Source organism: Limanda limanda, chromosome 1, assembly GCF_963576545.1.
Source record: "Limanda limanda chromosome 1, fLimLim1.1, whole genome shotgun sequence".
NCBI lineage: Eukaryota > Metazoa > Chordata > Actinopteri > Pleuronectiformes > Pleuronectidae > Limanda > Limanda limanda.
Genome location: NC_083636.1, coordinates 9,789,054 through 9,808,361, shown reverse-complemented (window position 1 = coordinate 9,808,361; position 19,308 = coordinate 9,789,054). Strand labels below are relative to the sequence as shown.

General features: G+C 40.4%; 1 protein-coding gene across 2 annotated transcripts in view; it reads right to left on the bottom strand.

Moving 5' to 3' along the window:
• Window positions 1–16,933: 16,933 nt before the first annotated feature.
• The window catches only part of osbpl8 (oxysterol binding protein-like 8), a 75,411-nt gene continuing 73,036 nt past the window's right edge, over window positions 16,934–19,308 (bottom strand). For both annotated transcript variants that reach the window (XM_061075660.1, XM_061075661.1), the window contains exons 23-25: window positions 17,893–17,995; window positions 17,209–17,314; window positions 16,934–17,112 (exon numbers count right to left, since the gene is read on the bottom strand). In XM_061075660.1, the coding sequence (XP_060931643.1) occupies window positions 16,983–17,112; window positions 17,209–17,314; window positions 17,893–17,995 (339 nt within the window). In that variant the 3' untranslated portion in view covers window positions 16,934–16,982. The remainder of the gene's footprint in view (window positions 17,113–17,208; window positions 17,315–17,892; window positions 17,996–19,308) is intronic.

The following is a 19,308-nucleotide window of genomic DNA, read 5'->3' as shown; positions in this document are numbered from 1 at the left end:
ATCTTTTTCTACACAAATGTTGTTTGTATTTGGTTAATTTTACAGACAGCACTTTATGTATATAACATGCATCTTGTTTTTTACGATGTATAATTTTCATCCAAATATATATTTTTTCTTTTTCTCAATACACTTCCATAGTGTGTTAACAAGCCTGATTCATGATCCCCAGTGGTTGAATCATGGGGAACCACTGACTTTTTATATCAACAACCAGTAACCGGTGAAAATGTGACTAATTCTGTGACATTTCTCAACATTTACTTGATGGATTTCCATAAAGTTTTGTACAGACATTCGCTATCCGTGGAGGATAATCCCCAAGCCTGGTTTTAGTGATGCCATGACTTTTGCTCAAGCACCACCCATGTTTGTAACCATCAAAGAAAAATGTCTCAACAGCTACTAGATGGACAGCCATGACATTTGATCCAGATATTTATGGTTGCTTGAGGATAACTACTGATGAGTTTTCTCAAAGCACCACCATGAGGGTGTTTCAAATGAATGAAGAGAAATAATACTTTGAAATAGTTTAATGTTTAGGATTTGCTGGAGGGGCTGGACAAACATCTGCAAAAGCGAATCATCACAAAATGCATCCACCCAACAACTTGTAAATTTCTATTAAGGTAAGTCAGATAGAAGGTTTACTTAGCAGAATGTTGTGATCGGCACCAAACTTTGGCAAATCATCGCCATTAAAAGCTGCATAATTTTTTCACTTCGTAGTAAGTACGTTTTTTTTGGCAGTCGGGGAAAATACAACCACACAAGGTGTGAAAACAGCTAAATCCACTCTCAGCCTTTATCAATCACTCATCTTCTGCGTTGGATTTTCCAACAAATTGCACATGAATAAAATGCTGGGGCATTCATCGCTTCCCTTGCATTTTTTTTTGCAGTTTCCAGTGATGATCAACTGATTTCTGTGTAAGAGCTCCACAGCAGCTCCTGTGTCCTTCAGTCCTGTGCTATGTGCAAATGTCTGAACGGCACAGAGGCTCATCAGCTGTTCCAGCTAACGTCAGATCAAACTGTCACTTGTAAAGGATCAACATCATCTGTGGTTATGAACAGATGGTCCTCAGGAAATTCATACGTTTCCACAAACAGATATACCTGCTAATACTCATCATATTTCTTGAAGCCATATGCCAGATGCTCTTTTTTATTCTACCTTTCTTTGCAATTCTCATATGATTCTAGTCCAACAACCTTGAGGATGAAATAAACCCACAAAACCCCATGAAGGAATTACCCTGAGCAGTGGCACCTCTGCATTTGAGGTATGTGTTGTGTGCAGAGAGAAGGGAGAGGCAGAGGCAGCTGCACTTAGAGGGGTTCCCCAAAGCAATTCCTCTTTCTAAAAATAGCTGCAGCTCTGCCAACTTGGACAGAGGTAAAAAAAAAAAAATCAATCTCCAAGGCCTTTATAGGAAGAGAGAGAGAGAGACAGGGAGGAGAGTGTAATTAACCTAAAGATCCCTCAATGTTTCATGTCCAAGGAAAAAAAATCACTACGACACTTTCAAAATAACCAAGAGCAAAGAGAATGTGCACAGAAAATTATCATGAGCAGGCTTATGCTCTTTTGTAATGCACTTCGCTGGCGCTGCTTCAATTACATGTCACACTTCCCTTATCTCTGACCCAGATGTTAGGAAGCAGGAGGAGAGCGAGGGATGAAGTGCAAAGAGCTGATCCTATGGACAGCAATGCCCTGAGAGTCAGCTATAGGTCACTTGATAGTGTGATCATGTCTGTGTTTTCAGGGGCAGAAAAAGAAAGATAATAAAAAGAGGAGTAAATGCTGCACTAATCCGGCTGTGAATGAGAGCGGCTCGCTGCAGCAGTTCTTTTATGCTCTGTCGATTCCACAGGGGGATAAACACAACGCTGAGCCAGCACCCAGCACAGCCTCACCAACCCCGCTGCACTGCATGCTCTGCGGATTACCTCATTTTATGTCTGTTAACTCATTTAAGCCTGCAAATACAGGTGCCGGGGTGGGCAGAGGGCTCTCTGGAGACGCAACGCACCCCCTGGTGGCCCACACTGGCCTTCCGCCACTCTTTAAGTACAGCTATCTGTGACGGATGTGGAAATTTTTCGTTTTTGTTTTTAGTGTTGGCTTTGGTTCTGAAATCTTATTATACAGTCCATGCCCGAACTGACTGATACGATCCATTATGAGCTGAGATACAAAATTTAAAGACACATTGAATATATAGCTACTGAATTTATTTGGTAAAACTGCAACCTGAAATGTTTCTATCTTCTGAAACCCCTTTTTAAACAGTATATTCCCTTGTGCTGCACTTAGTAGCTTGTTAGCTACACTTTAAAAGTTTTATTAGTCTATGTTCTCCGGTTGAATCATTCTACGGATTACAACTTTTATTTAACCATTAATATTTCTCATATAAGTAATTTACTGTATTTTTATGGCCTTTATACTAACTAAAAAACTGTTGAATAATAAAGTACATTTCTTTAAAACTGTTAGATAGATATCCAAAGTTTATGTGCAACTTAAATCCAAGTATTCCTAAAAATCAACGATAATCTATTCATTTTAATTTAGGTGACCCACATACCAAATGTGGACGGGTGCTTATTATAGTAACACACAACAGACTGGATGAACCTACACTGTTCTCACTGAACAACAAACAAAATGTGCGCTGCCATGTTTCTACAGTTGTGATCATGCAGTGGAGCTTCGGTATTGACCCAGTTTTAATATAGATAAATAATCTATTAAAACCAAACTTACAAAAGAAAATGAGCATTACATGAACAAGCATCAGTGGGATAAGAGCGATACCTTAATTGACCGACACCATCTTTGACTTTTTAGTTTGGTCCATGTCCCATCTACTAACATGGAGGAGGCCGGGTTTGTTAACTATACTGCAGCCAGCCACCAGGGGGCAATCCAGATGTTTAGCCTTCTATTTTTGGGAGTTGTCATGTCATCTGTCTTTACGCGCAGTTATTGGTACGAAGTACTTGTCTTTATATTGTTGCAGTTGACACCAGTCTGGAGAAAAGTGTGAACGTCTGATATCACAGATGCTGTGGCTGCATTTAATCTGAACCAGGTGAACCTCACCCACCAGCTACTGTAGAGTTCCTGTAAATATTAATAATCCCACTCTAATAAATTAATAAAATGGTTGGGTGAATAAATGCACGTGTGTGTGTGTGTGTGTGTGTGTGTGTGTGTGTGTGTGTGTGTGCAGTATGACCATGCACTTATCTGACTCTAACATTCCAGCATGTTAATAAAACAGTGCTGCACGTACGTCCACTGATGCAAAGTATTACAGTTGAGTCACGCCCCGGCAACATCAGTCTGACGGCCTGTTGCTAGGACGATAACAGGGGGGGGCGGAGTCTTCGACAACACACAGTAGAGCAGATTACATAACGACTGACAAAACATTAGGTGTTCCCCTTCTCCTCCACTATATCCGTCTGCTCGTCTCTCTCTCCTCACTTTCTTAATTTCCTTCCAAGTTTCCAAGTCTCTATCCCTTCTCTCACTCCCTACTCCCTCTGTTCCTTTATCATTTTACCTCCTTCATTTCCTTTCTACCTATGTTTCCTTTCCCCATGGCCTCTTTCCCTCCTGGGCTCCCTTGCTCCACCTCTATTTTTCACATCCTTCCATTTTTCTCTTTCCATCCCCTCCTTTGTGTCTTCCTTTCCCTCATTCCTTCTTTGCCAATCTCACTCGCCCTATATCTTTCCTCTGATATACTTGTTCACTTTCTTCCTCTCCTCTACTTGCTAACCCTCCCTGCTTCACATCCTCACTCCCCCCTCCCTGGTTCCTCTCTCTATAGCCTTGAAGGAGAGCCAGCCAGTCATGAGGAGGATGTCTCCTAGCAACAGCGACATCCCGCCCATTCAGCATCAGGATGAACCAAATGTAATTTTTGGGGATGAAGAGGGAGAGACTGTTATTGGAGGAAGAGGAGGGTTGCTAGGGAGGGGTGATGGTTAACAGCATTAATTTGACATTGTTTGACAATGATACTTGTTTTGCACTGATGGCAAAATCACAGAGTTCATTTAAACGCCATGGACTAACTTCAGGGTGGGTAGGTCAGTTTGACTCTTTTCTGATGACCTTGTCAATGTGTCCTTGAAGTATTTTGCAGATATAAAAACATGGAGGGATGGCGGAGGGACAAAAGGCTCTGGAGTTATATTTAAACATCTTTGACTATATGAACACGAGACACTCAGCTTCATAAGAATGTGTCATGTTTTCATTTATTTCTTGGGGCAAAAGTTGCTCTTCAGCCACAGAGATGCTGGAAAGAACGTTTTCCACGAGCTGGATGGGTTGACTTTTATCTAATGGAGTAAACATCGACTGAAAACTGTGATTCCTCTCATCCTGGCTGCTGCAGTATGTACAACACATAGAGTGTATATAAATATATATCTCCTTCCTCCCACTATCCAGAAATCAAGCCAACATATGCAGGAAACAAACGCTGCCATCTTGTGCCGAAATCATCATGTAGAGCCATAGTCTGCACAGTAGCAATCAGGGGATCAGGGAGACGTGGTGACCAGGTCCGGCTGATACAAGCTCTCCACACGATCAAGAAGAAAGATCTTGATTGTGTCTCAGCTCACAATCAAGACCTTTCATCCCATTTTTTTAATAGAATCATAAAACAACCTCGAACTACCAACAAAATGACGTGTACTGCAGCCACTAGGGGGCGATCAAGACAACTAGTATATAACAGTGGAGGTTAATTACCTTTTTTTGCAACTTGTCAGAGGAAACATCTGGATTTGAGCTGACATTTCATGAGGGTAGATTTATTTTAGTAAACGTACTGTACACCGTCATTTAAAAGAGCTTTTGAAATATTTAGACTACTGCCTGAGGTCTCAAGACATTAAGCTGCAAAGCTACGGCACCACTTAGTGCTTTTATTTATCAGAAAAGCTGATCTTTGAAGGGTCTGCGTGATTCCTGTCAGGACCACTTCCTCCAGACAGTCTTTGTTTCTCAGACATGAAACACCAGCTGAAATTAGAAAGTGCGCCACAGTTCTCACACAGTCCTAAAGCCCCGGCTCTGAAAAGACATATGAAGACTGCAAAAGCACGAAATAGATTTGCATTGATTTTCTGCTAGCTTATGGTTTTTGAATAACAAAGTACCAGTGTGGCCAAGCTCGCACAAAGGTCTGATGCTGCACGGTCTATGTCTTTAACATTTCATGACTGTGGACACTGCCTCTGCAGGAACGGAACACTGCAATATGCATGCGTCCAATAATGTCAAAGAAGTTTCAGATGGATACAGAGCTGCACTTTTCTGACTTGATGAGAACCAGCAGCCGCTGAGAGCCACAGCGAGACAAGGAGGAGCAGACGTGATCTAAGAGGAGAGGCAGAGACAAAGAGTTAAGACAAAACAAGAGAACAGTCACCCAGCTTAGTAACGTTTGTTACGTTGAAGACAGGTGAGGACTTAGCAGGAAGTGCAGCAAAGAAGAAATTTTAAATTCAATAAACAGACTGTGTCCAAAATAACTCACCAATCTCTATATATTCCCATATGTAGTGAATTTGCCTATAAGTACTGTCAGAATGTTTAGGGGAATGTTTATACCCTATGGAGTGGACTAACAGTATCCCACAATGCAAAATGAAAAGTTGTGTAAAACCGAACATGCAATATCATGCATTGCGTTCGCGACATTGACAGGAAGGGCAATGTCAGAAAGTGTTAAATTTTGCCTGAGCTAACTATATAGTCCTCCATTTATAGGAGATAATGAATGAGCTGGGAGGCAGCCGGGAAACAAGAAGACAGGTGCAGGTGATCGAAGAGGCAGGAAACAAGAGGAAGTGAAGTGAGCAGGAAGTAACCGCCAAAATAAAACAATAAGTCACTCAACACATGGGATTAGTTGCCAAACTAAGGCAGAGACAAGGAAGTTTGAGAAGTAATACAGAATGCAAATCCAATCAGGACAGTGTTTTACTTCAGCACAGACGGATGTTTGGTACTTGAACATTTGAGGAGAGCCTTGATAAAACAGTTTGTTTCAGATAATTATCAAACATTATTACAAATATTTGAGGTCTAATGTTCTGGTAAAGAAACTTAAGTGTGGTAATTATTGAGTAAATAATGAATACAAATTTAATAATTTGTTCAAATTCAGTCTACTCAACACGAGCCAAATCTTATACCTGCAATTTCTGCTCACTAAATTTATGTAATCAAGAGAGGCAGTTATACAGGAAAGAAAGGATCGTGTCAACATCAGATGATCTGAAAGAAAACAGAGATGACACCCAAGACAAAAAAAAACTTGGTTCAACAATGACCTCACCAGTACAACATCTTCTGTTTACATAAGTAACATTCACACAGAATGTATCTGTGTCCAGTCAGGAGGTTCCCATCAGGACTGAGAGTTCTTTATTTAATATTTTAAGTAAATGGTTTTCAAGTAATAAATGATTATGAATTGTAATGAAATTGAAATGTTTAGACTATAGATTGTATATAAAGATGGACGACATGAAGATGGACGACACGTCTCCATTTCCTCCAGCTATCCAGAAATGAAGCAAAAATATCCTGGATATGAACACGGGAGTTAGTGTCTGTGCAGTAGCGATCGGAACAGTCTCAGTTGTCAACAAATAACAAATTAAAACCAAACTTAGTGGAAAAAAAGAACATTTGATGTGTAATTTGACTTTTTAATTTGGTCTATGTCCCTTCTGCCAACAAGGAGGGAGTTGGGACTTATTACCTATGATGCAGCCAGCCACCAGGTGGCGATCAAGACGCGTTGGCTTCACTTCTGTTTGGGGAGCTGTCATGTGGTCCATCTTTGCACGGTGCAGAGACATCCTGCACCACAGAACACAGGAATACTGCTGTTCACCACCAGCTCCCTACATGTACAGAGCTTTCTGACTGTGGGCCAACACCTTCTCATCCAAGACGGCTGCTCACTTCAGACGGTTGGCTGTGAGGGAAGCTGGTAACAACCCAGAGGAAGATATACTGTGAAGTCTGCACCGAAACCCAACTGGAGGCCCGAGGTGCTGCCTGCTGTGAGACTCACCTGGAGCCTCATCACAGCTCTGAAAACACATAGAGCTGACGTATGCTGTGGAGAAGCTGGAAGACAGAGTGTGTGTGTGTGTGTGTGTGTGTGTGTGCACGAAAAACGATCATATACAGCATCATGTTCCTCCTCTACAAGGAGAATAAGGCTGAGCAGGACTAGACGAGCTGAAATCCGATGATCAGGCAGAAATGAGTGCAGATTGAGGAGGTCAAACAGTCGATGAAGCGAGTGTAACTTCCCAGCTCTGATTCAGTCTGTTGAGACGCCTGAGTTCGCTGACATGATTAAAAAAGAAGCAGAGAGCTTCATCAAACAACTGGCAGAGGAACTCTCTGAGCTGAAGAGGAGAAGTGATGAGCTGGAGCAGCTCTGATGCACCGAACACCACCTCCAGCTCCTCCATCTGAGATCCAATTCACACCGAGCACTGGAATAAAAAAAAGGTCCAAGTCGACTCATCATGTGAGGGGCAGAGCTATGGGGTGCCGTTTGTCAAGCAGCTCACGCTGAAAATAACAGCAACATTTTGTCACATTTAGCTTCAAACCATGTTTAAAAAACTGGTGTGAATTTTTGAGAGTCACTTTTTTGCACATTTACAACAATATTTGTCAACTTAGAGATATTTTAAATATTTAAATCCATATGTTAAATGTTACACTTAAATGTTAAATGTTAAATCTAAATGCTAAATCTAAATCTAAATGTTAAATTTAAATCTAAATGTTAAATCTAAATTTAAATGTTAAATTTAAATATAAATGTTAAATCTAAATGTTAAATTTAAATCTAATTGTTAAATTTAAATCTAAATGTTAAATCTGAATCTAAATATAAATGTTAAATCTAAATGTTAAATCTAAATGTTAAATCTAAATGTTAAATTTAAATCTAAATGTTATATTTAAATCTAAATGTTAAATCTAAATATAAATATAAATGTTAAATCTAAATGTTTCAGGTGAAACTAAATATTTAGCTAATATGCAAATTCAAATGCCGGTTACAGGAAGTAGTAACAAAATAAAAGCTCGAGGAAGTCAGAGTGTGTTTATTACGGAGCCCCCCAGGGGACACGGGGGGGAATGAGGACAGCAAAATGACTTTTGTGAGATCCCGAGAAAGTTTAGGACAATGTACATCCGGGTATCTCATAATAATGACATATTAAGTCATTATTATGAGATACGGGTTGTGGGCAGGGCGCCACAGAGCAGGGAAGCGGAGGCTGAGCGGCTGCGGGGACAGCCATCCTACTCGCGGAAGTGGGCGACTGTGCATCGATACAGAGACATAACAGGATCGATCCATGTTTTCTGCTCCGTTCATTGTCTTAGCGAAGTCCTGTGTGTGTCTGTGTCTGCTTCCGCCTCACGTCCCTCTGTCCCCCGCTCACTTTACACTTTAACAATAAACACCAGCGCTGATCACAAGTTATTAGGACACCTGCAGGACTGATGTTATGATCTCATACTATCTCATAATAATGAGATACTGACTGCAGGGTCTGTCATGGGAGACTGTGTGTGTGTGTGTTGGGGGGGTGTATGCTTGTCTCTGTTCCTCTTCACTAAAACTGATAATCACATGTATTTTTTAGTTATTATCCGATGATGACCGATCATGACTTCGGATCGCTCCGTCACTTTAACGCTGTCAGTCCTGACTGTGCGCGTCACGTTCTGCTCGTGTTGTGTGGAGCGGGGACTACGTGCACACGGTGTTTAAACATGTGTTTCATGAGCTCAAACAAACACAAAGTAAACATCAGTCCTGTACGTGTCCTAATAACTTGTGATCAGCGCTGGTGTTTATTGTTAAAGTGTAAAGCGAGCGCGGGACAGAGGGAAGTGAGGCGGAAGCAGACTCCGACACACACAGGGCGACCGGACTTTTAATGAGCGCCTGTTCTGATGCTGGAGCAGCGCTGGTTATAATTATTCAGCGGCAGCACATCGCTAAGACAATGAACGGAGCAGAAAACATGGATCGATCCTGTTATGTCTCTGTATCGATGCACAGTCGCCCACTTCCGCGAGTATGGCGACTGTCCCCGCAGCCGCTCAGCCTCCGCTTCCCTGCTCTGTTGCGCCCTGCCCACAACCCGTATCTCATAATAATGACTTAATATGTCATTATTATGAGATACCCGGATGTACATTGTCCTAAACTTTCTCGGGATCTCGCAAAAGTCATTTTGCTGTCCTCATTTCCCCCCGTGTCCCCTGGGGGGCTCCGTAATAAACACACTCTGACTTCCTCGAGCTTTTATTTTGTTACTACTTCCTGTAACCGGCATTTGAATTTGCATATTAGCTAAATATTTAGTTTCACCCGAAACATTTATATTTAACATTTATATTTATATTTAGATTTAACATTTAGATTTAAATTTAACATTTACATTTAAATTTAACATTTAGATTAAACATTTAGATTTAAATTTAGATTTAACATTTATATTTAGATTTAACATTTAGATTTAACATTTAGATTTAGATTCAGATTTAACATTTAGATTTAAATTTAACAATTAGATTTAAATTTAACATTTATATTTAACATTTATATTTAAATTTAAATTTAACATTTATATTTATATTTAACATTTAGATTTAAATTTAACATTTAGATTTAAATTTAACATTTAGATTTAGCATTTAGATTTAACATTTAACATTTAAGTGTTACATTTAACATTTGGATTTAAATATTTAAAATATCTCCAAGTTGACAAATATTGTTGTAAATGTGCAAAAAAGTGACTCTCAAAAATTCACACCAGTTTTTTAAACATGGTTTGAAGCTAAATGTGACAAAATGTTGCTGTTATTTTCAGCGTGAGCTGCTTGACAAACGGCACCCCATACAGAGCTGAGAGAGCAGCACGTGGACAACTTCACCGAGCTCTTGCAGGTCCTTGTATCCGAACCAAAGAGGATGAGTGTGTTTGTGGATTATGACGAGGGCTTGGTCTTACTAAACTACACTGGCTGCCTGTTTGCTTCAGAATTGATTTAAATTCATTTTATTGATTTCTTAAACCTAGTAAATGTATTGGACGCTCCAATTAATTATTATTGTGTATCCGGTTTTACATAAGAACCCTTGCGAGCCCTCAGACTACCGTCACCTGGTGGCTTTTTAATTTACCCACAGTTACAGTCATATCATTATTCTAATTTATTTATTCAATTATATCCTTACTCATTTACTGTTATTGATTTTATTGCTTTTATTCTGTAAGGCACTTTGTATGAAAAGTTCTAGACAAATAAAGCCTGGTGAAATGTTGAGGTTTTACAGTGATGAGTTCTCAGCTTGTAGCTCGACAGAGGCTTTTATAAATCCATCATAAACACTATACTGTCCATCACCAGGTGGCTGAGCCCCGGACTGACCCGTGTATCTGTTAGAGGAAGTGGCCCCTCAGTCAGGACATGGCTGCCACGTCCACTTGGCCTCTAACTACAAGAGAAACACTCAGAGTGGTATAACGTGGGCTGGAGGTTTGATAAGAACAGTTTCCAAGAAGCATCGAGAGAGAAGCTTGATAACAATAATGACAAATTCTGTCAAGAGTACATACTATTTCTTCCACCTTAAAGATGTTAAACTGATAAAACAAAAATTAAGAATTTGGTGAATTGATATTAATTATCTTTCCTCTCCCTCTGCCCATCCCACTTTTCCTTCCTGTCACCTTGCTCCTCTGCTTATTCCCCCTTTCTTGTCCTTTCCTTGCTCTTCAGTCTCCTCCTGTCTGATACCCTTTCTCCACCTCCCCTGATCATGCTTCCCTTCTTTCCACTCAGGAGTCTCTCTCCTTTCTCTCCCTCCACTGGAGTGGGGACTGACACCAGATGGTTTTATTGTTATCGGAGAGGGACAGGAAAGACTGTTCCGCTCTCACAACCTCTGCCAACGTCCTTGACAGAGGAAATGACACCGTGCAAGACTGGATTGAAACAACTGGCAACCTTCATATCACTCTCTCACATGTTTTAGATGCTGTTTGGAGAAATTCAAAAGACAAGGTTGACTCTTACTTGGACTCATTTAAATTCTTATTAAAGTAAATATGTTAATTTGCCTATACCATGAATGACTAATGTTAATTATCCTAAATAATTCCTAAACTTTTACCTTTGACATATAGCCTATTGTGTCCCTGTTATTATCAAAGATAATCATATATAATCTCACGTAATGGTTAAAAAGTAAAAAAATAAAACACTGTCAATATATTGTTTATGTGTTAGTTTGTATTATAATGCTGACAACTGTGTACATATGTCTTGTGTCTTAGTCTAAACATTATTAAGTTTTCCTCATTCTGACCCATAATGGTAAAAAATATTCTAAACAAGATATTTCCTTCATCACGTTCACACCTTCAACCCTCAGGAGCACAATCATGGTCTTTAACATCCGGTTACCGTTTTGCACAAGGGCAACAGCAGCTTATAAAGAGAAGATCCCTGCATATGAACCTGCAGCAGCTGGATGTAGGTTCAGGAAACACTTTTTTCTCTGATCAACTCACAACCAACTGGTCATCAGCAGGGAAAGAGTATTATATCGCCCTCTAAAGGTGGCTGAGTGGTATTACAGGGAAACCAAATGTTTCTTGGTACAAATGTGATTTTATGCAAACGCATACAATTTCCAATTAGAAAGACAAATGAAATTCATAAACATAATATAATTTGGCAAAAATTATTCTACACTCTAGCTTACTTGGGCCGACACATAATTACTGGCGTTAGCATACATTCGGTTTATATGGAATCTATATAGAATTTCTAATTTTTGCAAACTGCCAACTCAGTTTAAATGATCACAATGTCATCAACTCGGTCCTTCACAGCTGTTACAAAAAAGGAGCTTGGTCTTTAATAAAATTAAATAAATGACACTTTGCTTTGCCTTTAAAGTTCATCAGATGAGAGTGAAATGTGTTATGTCATGGTCATGAATGTACATTAAATAAAAAGGAAAGGATCAAATTGTATATTTGACAATGAAATGAGAAGCAAGTAAACAATACCAAGCAAATTCAATTAAATCCGACCTTAAATCTATAAATTCTGAACCAGCTCCCTTCCTCGATCATTCACACCTCACCCTTTATTCCACGTTTCAATGCATTTTCATTTCATACATGTTACTTAATTTTTTTTAATGTTATTTAGATCATTTTTTTTATTGAGCTGAATCCCCAGAGTGCCAATGTTTCTGCTTTTGCTTTGACCTATTTATGAATTAATACAATGATGTCTCGTTCATGTTGTGCAGTTTAACAAAACTATTTTGGAAAGATCTAAACAAAAACGAAATTTTCTGACCTCTAGTGCGTTATTCAAGAAGAATAAATCCCATAAACCACTGCTTTACATCAAACACACAGAAAAAACACAAGGATGTCACTTGTTTTTATTCTGTTATTTGTTACATGTGACCATCAACTTCTAAGAAGTTATAGTTGCCATGGAGATACAGTAAATATATTCAGATACTAAGATAGGAAAAGTGTGTGTGTGTGTGGGGGGGGGGGGTGTGGGAGGTTGTGGGGCAGTTCTCAGTTGACAGAGTGCACAAGTTGAGGACAGTTGTGACGTCAAGTAACGAGGAGCGGAATAAAACTCTAAAATCAATTCTGAAAAACGTTCGGTGAGTAAAACAGAACGGTGATCTGACGCTACAGGCAGAAACAAAAAAGAAAAGAAAAACATGAACCCACATATAAAAGAGTAATAAATAAAACGTGTTATTTTACAGATACAACAACAGACAGCGGAGATGTTTATTTCTCTCTGAATTTGGTGTGTGTGTGTGTGCGGGAGAGAGAGAGAGAGAAAGAGAGAGAGAGAGAGAGAGAGAGAGAGAGAGAGAGAAAAGGACAACAATGGAGAGGAGAGGTCAACCTCCCTCCCTCCCTCTCTCACTCCTGTGGCAGGAATCAGCATCCGCGAGCCTACAGGTGCGTTACTATAGCGACGCGTCAGGAGAGGAGGCGGCAAACTGTGGAGCCGGAGTCAGACTCGTTTCTAAGGCTTCGTGTGGCACGTCCACACGGAAACACTGCCAGAGTCCCAGAGTCCGTCCAGGTCCACTGGTCCCATTAAGACGTACGACTCTGGCTACATCTGGATGCTCCGCGCCGTGCCACACCCCCCTCACCCCTCCTCTCACCTCCCTATACAACCCCTCCCCAGCCTGACTCTAGAAGGCACTGGTATATAATATGTTTATCTCCACATTCTAACATCTGGATTCTCTATTTAAGATCAGCGATTTGAGGCAATGAGAATACACACACACACAAACGCACACATGAAAAGGAAAAAACAAGTACAGATACACACGGGCCAGCCGGGTAACTTACGGGGGGGAGGGGGGGTACAGCCGGCTCCTGATGATGCTACCAGATTTTTTCTTGAATACCTGCGTTGGGGTTACAAAGTTTTTCTTCGCTTAACAGTCAGCTGACGGCGGAGGCAATCGGATATGTAAACGTCGACAAGGCTAACATCATGACAGGCGACAAGAGACACGCAAAAAAATTTATATTTTCCGATATGGTCCAGAAGAAGGTTTGATCTTTTGAAATGGCCCCAGCGAGTAATTACTTGAATCTTTGAAGAAAAACCCTGACTGTATGCTGCCCTCTACCGACAGTGAATCAGTCAAATGTTCAAACATAATCGTAGGTTAACTAGATTTCCTGGGTAGTAAAGCTAAACACACACCTTAACTTAGTTATTCCTCACAATCCTGTGATTTTTCAGGTTCTTATGCCAAACATTACTTTATTTGTTTAAAGCTGCAGGTAACTACTGCTGAACAACACAAACACCTGTAGGCCATGTGGATACACCGTCAATAGGAATCTATCTGTGAACCCCACGAAACTGTTGTCCTCGGTTTCTGCCTACGTGCATGTGCATCTACAGAGTGAGTGGACAGAAAGACACACGAGGTTGAAAAGACTGGCTTGTGCACAGAGCGCAGGAGTGTCTGTGTTTTTGCGAAAAACTCGCTGTTAAAAACGGCACCGCGCTCACCCGCGAGGGGACGAGCCGTCCCCTTGGATATTTACACAGTGAACGGGGGGAAGGGGGGAGGGTGGCCGACTTCTACTCTACACACTTGAGTTTGGCCGGTACTGGAGTACATCTGGAATAGTTCACTATGTTTCGATACTAGTAAGTAGAAAAAATTCGTACGTCTCCTCTGCAGCTAAAGTGTCTATCGCTAGTTTTTCCTGGTTAACATCTGAGACGCAAAAGCACTGGAAGTGATGTTTGATGCCGTGATGGTGCAGCTCGGGGGGGTTTCTCCTCCATGGCTCAGTCTGGAGTCTGCTTTATGCAACAGTTTCTTATACATAGGGTTGGACATGAAGTAACGGAGGAATACATCTGTATTTTCTTCCTTCCTTCGATTCTCTCAACCACTCTTTCTTTGCTTCCTTCCTTCCATTCCTCTCTTTCTTTCCTTCTGTCTGTCTTTCTTCCTTGGATTCTCTCAAGACCCGCTCTTTCCTTCCTTTCCTTCCCTCCTTTTATTTCCAACTCACGCTATGTTTAATTTGAAGTCTTCTACTCCAAAGCCTTGGAGAAGCAGATGTCTGACGCCATGTACCATCAAAAAAAACAAAACGTCAACTAAAAGGCAACTTTAAATATATTTGCCTCTTTTTAATTAAAATACTATACATACTATTAGATATTAAAATCTGTTCTGCATTTACGCTGAGGTTAAAACAGGACATCACTGTCGCGGTCAGCCATGTTTGTTTTTTTGTTAAAGTTTGGCTTCATGTGCCCGGAACGTTTAGAAGCCTGAAAATCTGACCTTCCCACGTGTCTTGAACGCAGCATCGATAGATCCCATTCCACCCATCAAGCTTTTCTTTGTCACAACTTCACCCACTGACAGGCACTTTTTGAAACAGGCAAAAACCCCAACAGTTATTAGTTTAGTGTTGGGAAACACACTGACTCACTTTCCTGTTGAGAGTTAGATGAGACGATTGATATCACTCTGCATGATGGACATGAAGGTTGAGACTCTTCACAGGAGCTGGACTTTGTATATGTAGGCATTGAACTCTGGACGGTGAGACTGTGGAAGACACACACACACACACACACACCTTCACCTCTTTCCTTTTCTTTGGTTATAATTGTTTAAATAATTTATGTGAAGTCAAGTCCAACACGTTCTTTTGTGTTCACCCAGAAAAAATACATCTTGCCCACTCACACTGAATTAACATATTATATTGTGTTTGTTGAAAAGATTGTTTGGATGGAATCATTTTGATCTGGCTCCAGTTACTACCTGATTCTAGCGTCACATCTAAACTGTGTGACTGCCACATGTTGTTTGACCAGTGATTTGTTGAGTAAAAAGTAAAAATCGTCTCTGAGCTTTGGAATAAATAAGATATATTCGGAGATTTATTTTGAATGAATACTGAATGTTTTCCTTCGGTTTCCTCAGTCTGTGCTAGTGATGATTGACCTGAACAGAGTGATAACGATTGTCTCATCTGACCGTCAAGGAAACAAATGAGAGCACTTCCATTTCTTTTCCTTTACCGTGTCATCGGATCTAAGAGAATTTTTGTGAATTCATGTTTTGCCTCCATAAAACCAACTCCTCACTACCGACGCTTAACACATCATTCTCCCTTTTAACTGAAACCAGGGCAGTGGTTAGAAAAGTCATTCTTTGGCCCTCTGTGGACTCCCCAGACCTCGGAGCAGAAATGTAAAAGTACTGTGATGCACTTGAGCACCATTTGAACTGAAAGAATGACCAACGTATTTACAATACAAACATTTCCAGTGCATTTGTGCCTTCAAACAAAAATACTGTACATAGGGCTAAAGTCCTAACCACACCGCCGTCTGTACACGCTACAGTATACAATGACGCTGTGTCAAACATCGGACTTAATTTTTTTTCTTAAACATTGACTTTGTATGCAAAAGGTGACATTTTATTACACAGCAGAAAGTATAGCTTCTGTTCCTTTTGACAGTATCACTTGTGTTATTTTGTCTCGCTTGTCTTTTCCCCCGCATGAGCGGCTGTGAAAGTATGTGATAATAAAAAAATAAGTCACATCGCTTTTTGGACCACTTTGTTTCTGTCTCCCTTATCGTCGCTGTTTGTTCCACGCAGACCAGGACACGCCAAGCAAACCAGAAGAGCAACAACACGAAAACATCCAAATAAAAGGTTTTTTCTTTGTCTTGGTTACCGTCTGAGTGATGGTACTCGTCTGCGGGTGAAGATGTTCCCTGTCTTTTGAGGTGAAATGTGAATCAACAGAGTTGCTTCCCATCATTGGTGGAAAAACGAAACAAAACAAATCAAAAATTAACACAAAGAACAGCTAAAAAATGGCTGCTGTCTTTGCCTTTTACATCAAGGCAAATCAATAAGCTTCAGAGTGGCAGTCGAGACTTGTCTACACGGATGATTCCTCTCCGCTGCTCCTCTACGCCTTGAAATCTTCGGATCTCTCAAGAGTTTCGGAATGGACAGGTTGAAAAATAAATAAAGAGTTTTTAAAAGTCTCTGTTCTGTGTGTTGAAGTCTCCACTTCTCCACTGGACGTGTTGCAGTTGGATTCAATAAAGACGGATGAACACAGTTGGTGGAGACTGTCACTTAAAAGGTCAAAGTTTATACTCTTCGTACCCCATTGTGAAGCCTAAGGCTCAGAGTGTTTGTGTGCAATATATATATTTATATATATATATATATATGTGTGTGTGTGTGTGTGTGTGTGTAAGGGCATCACACTCTCTCTGTGGGGTATGGCTGCTACTTGAAGACGTAGTTGATCACGACCTGAAGGAGGATGAGGAAAAAGATGATGACGTAGTCGCGCTGCTGGAGGAAGGAGCCGCCCTCCACCCGGCCTGACCCACGACTCCGCAGCACACTGATGCTCCTGCCAACACACACACAGACACACACATTAGATGTAGGGGCTGAAAACGCACACGTGGCATCACGAGCATCACAACGCGGCTGATGTCCGCCTCACCTGTTAATGTCCTCCTGCGTCTTCTTTATGGATTCAATGGCACTTTGAAGTTCACTGAGGTCGGCTCCTTTTTTCCTCAGCCGACTGTTGTGTTTGCTTTTGTGTCCTGCAACAAAGAAATTCTGTGTTAACAAAATGAAAAATAAAAAAATGTCTGGACCCTCTAAAATACCAGATGACCCAATTACTAATAGAAAAACCAGTAAATACATTTTTCAGGTCAAATGTAGTTATTTATGGATTTGTATTTATATAGCGCTTTTCTACTCTGATGATGACCACTCAAAGCGCTTTACAGTACAGTTTCACATTCACCCATTCACACACACATTCATACAGTGCATCTACTTGCAGCACTTTGTTATTCTATGGGGGGGGCATTCAGGGTTCAGCATCTTGCCCAAGGACACTGGTTCAGACTAACTAAAACTAATACATTAACTTAATGATATAGGTTATTTACACAATAGTATGGATCTAATCTAATTACATTTTGTACCAAATAACCCTTTAGACATTAGTTTTTCCTAATTTTCTCTAATCATAATAGTGTGAAGTATCTGTGATATTTAGATTTCACTAATATAACAAAATAATAATAGACGACACAAAAACTGTATTTTTTTTATATAAAAAGTACAGAATAGCTCTATTCATGTTTTCCAGTAAGTTTGCACGACTCACGTTCGCTGCCAGACGAGTCCTGACGGTCGGGTTCAGGTGAAGAGCAGCCACTCTCTGGACTTTTGGGTTTGTCGCTCTTATGTTTCCTCTTTGGCACCGTTACCTATTCACACCAACACACACACACACACACAGAGTCACACACACAAGCAAAGATGAGCAGGTCAAAAAACAGGCCGCACACGTCAGTTACAAACAAATAAAGCGAACACAAACACACTGAATATTAGTATACACACATGTAAAGACAAATAATTGTTTCAGTTCACATCAATACAACAAAGAAGTTCATCCCCCCCATGCAAACTCCCACACAAACATGCAAGTGCAAGGCATGCTGGGACATCAGTAAATTACATTCAGAATACACAAATTATCTAAACCTGCCAAGAGCTGGTACATGAACATTATTCAGTTCAAAGGGATTAAACTCTGAGTGGGTGGCAGCTCTCACTCTCAGTGCTGTTTTAATGGGACGCAGTTTGGAGGCCCCGAGGTTTTGATTTGGCAGAATCAAAACGTTTCAGATTTGACATCACAAAACAACCAAAAGGTCTAAAAGTTCAAGTGCACAAACAATAAATAAGGTGATGAATTATTACAGGTATAGAAATAATTCTTTATCAAAAAATGTCAGCTTTAAATATACTGTATATACTTGTTAAGAATGATTTCTTCACTTCTAGTACTATTTAGTGACTAAATTCATGTAATTTAAGGATTTCGTGAAGAAAAAAACGAAATACACCTTGTAGTGGTTTAAGTAGATACGATATTAACCTGATATCATAGCTGTGAGTAGAACCATGTGACGATGAGCCAATCAGGGCCTGATATGTGGCCAAATCTAGAACCTTAATGAACTGTAAGACCCTGTTCAGACCTGGTAATAAAACACGCCCTGAATGTGTCTCCTGGTATGATCACTTGTTAAGATAAACACGTACGTCCTTTCTGTTTGTGACGACCAAATGATGTTGCTTATATCCAGTCTGAGATTCCAATCTACAGATGTGTGACAATGTTGGTGTCGTGCATGGGAGACATAGAGATAGAGAGAAAGAGAGGGAGTGAGCGGAGTCAGAAGGGATTATGTGATGGTCAGTGTTGATATTGTGTTGGTGGCTGCTAAGAAATGCGTGTTTGGACACTGACAAGCGTAAAAAGATGTTTAAAATGGAGCAGGTCAGAGTAGATAAGCTGAGCAGGCGGTTCTATGTACCGATGTTACCAGGTCTAAACGGGGTCTTACAGGCAGGTAACTATCCACCCAAGAGAAACTTCACTGGATTGGACCCTTGGCAGGTGTTTACTTGGAACAAACACAAATAATAAGTGACCAGCAGCTGAGTAAAAGTAAAGAGTCTGTGAGTGATCACGACACAGGAACAGACAAAATGAAGATGAGGACAGGTG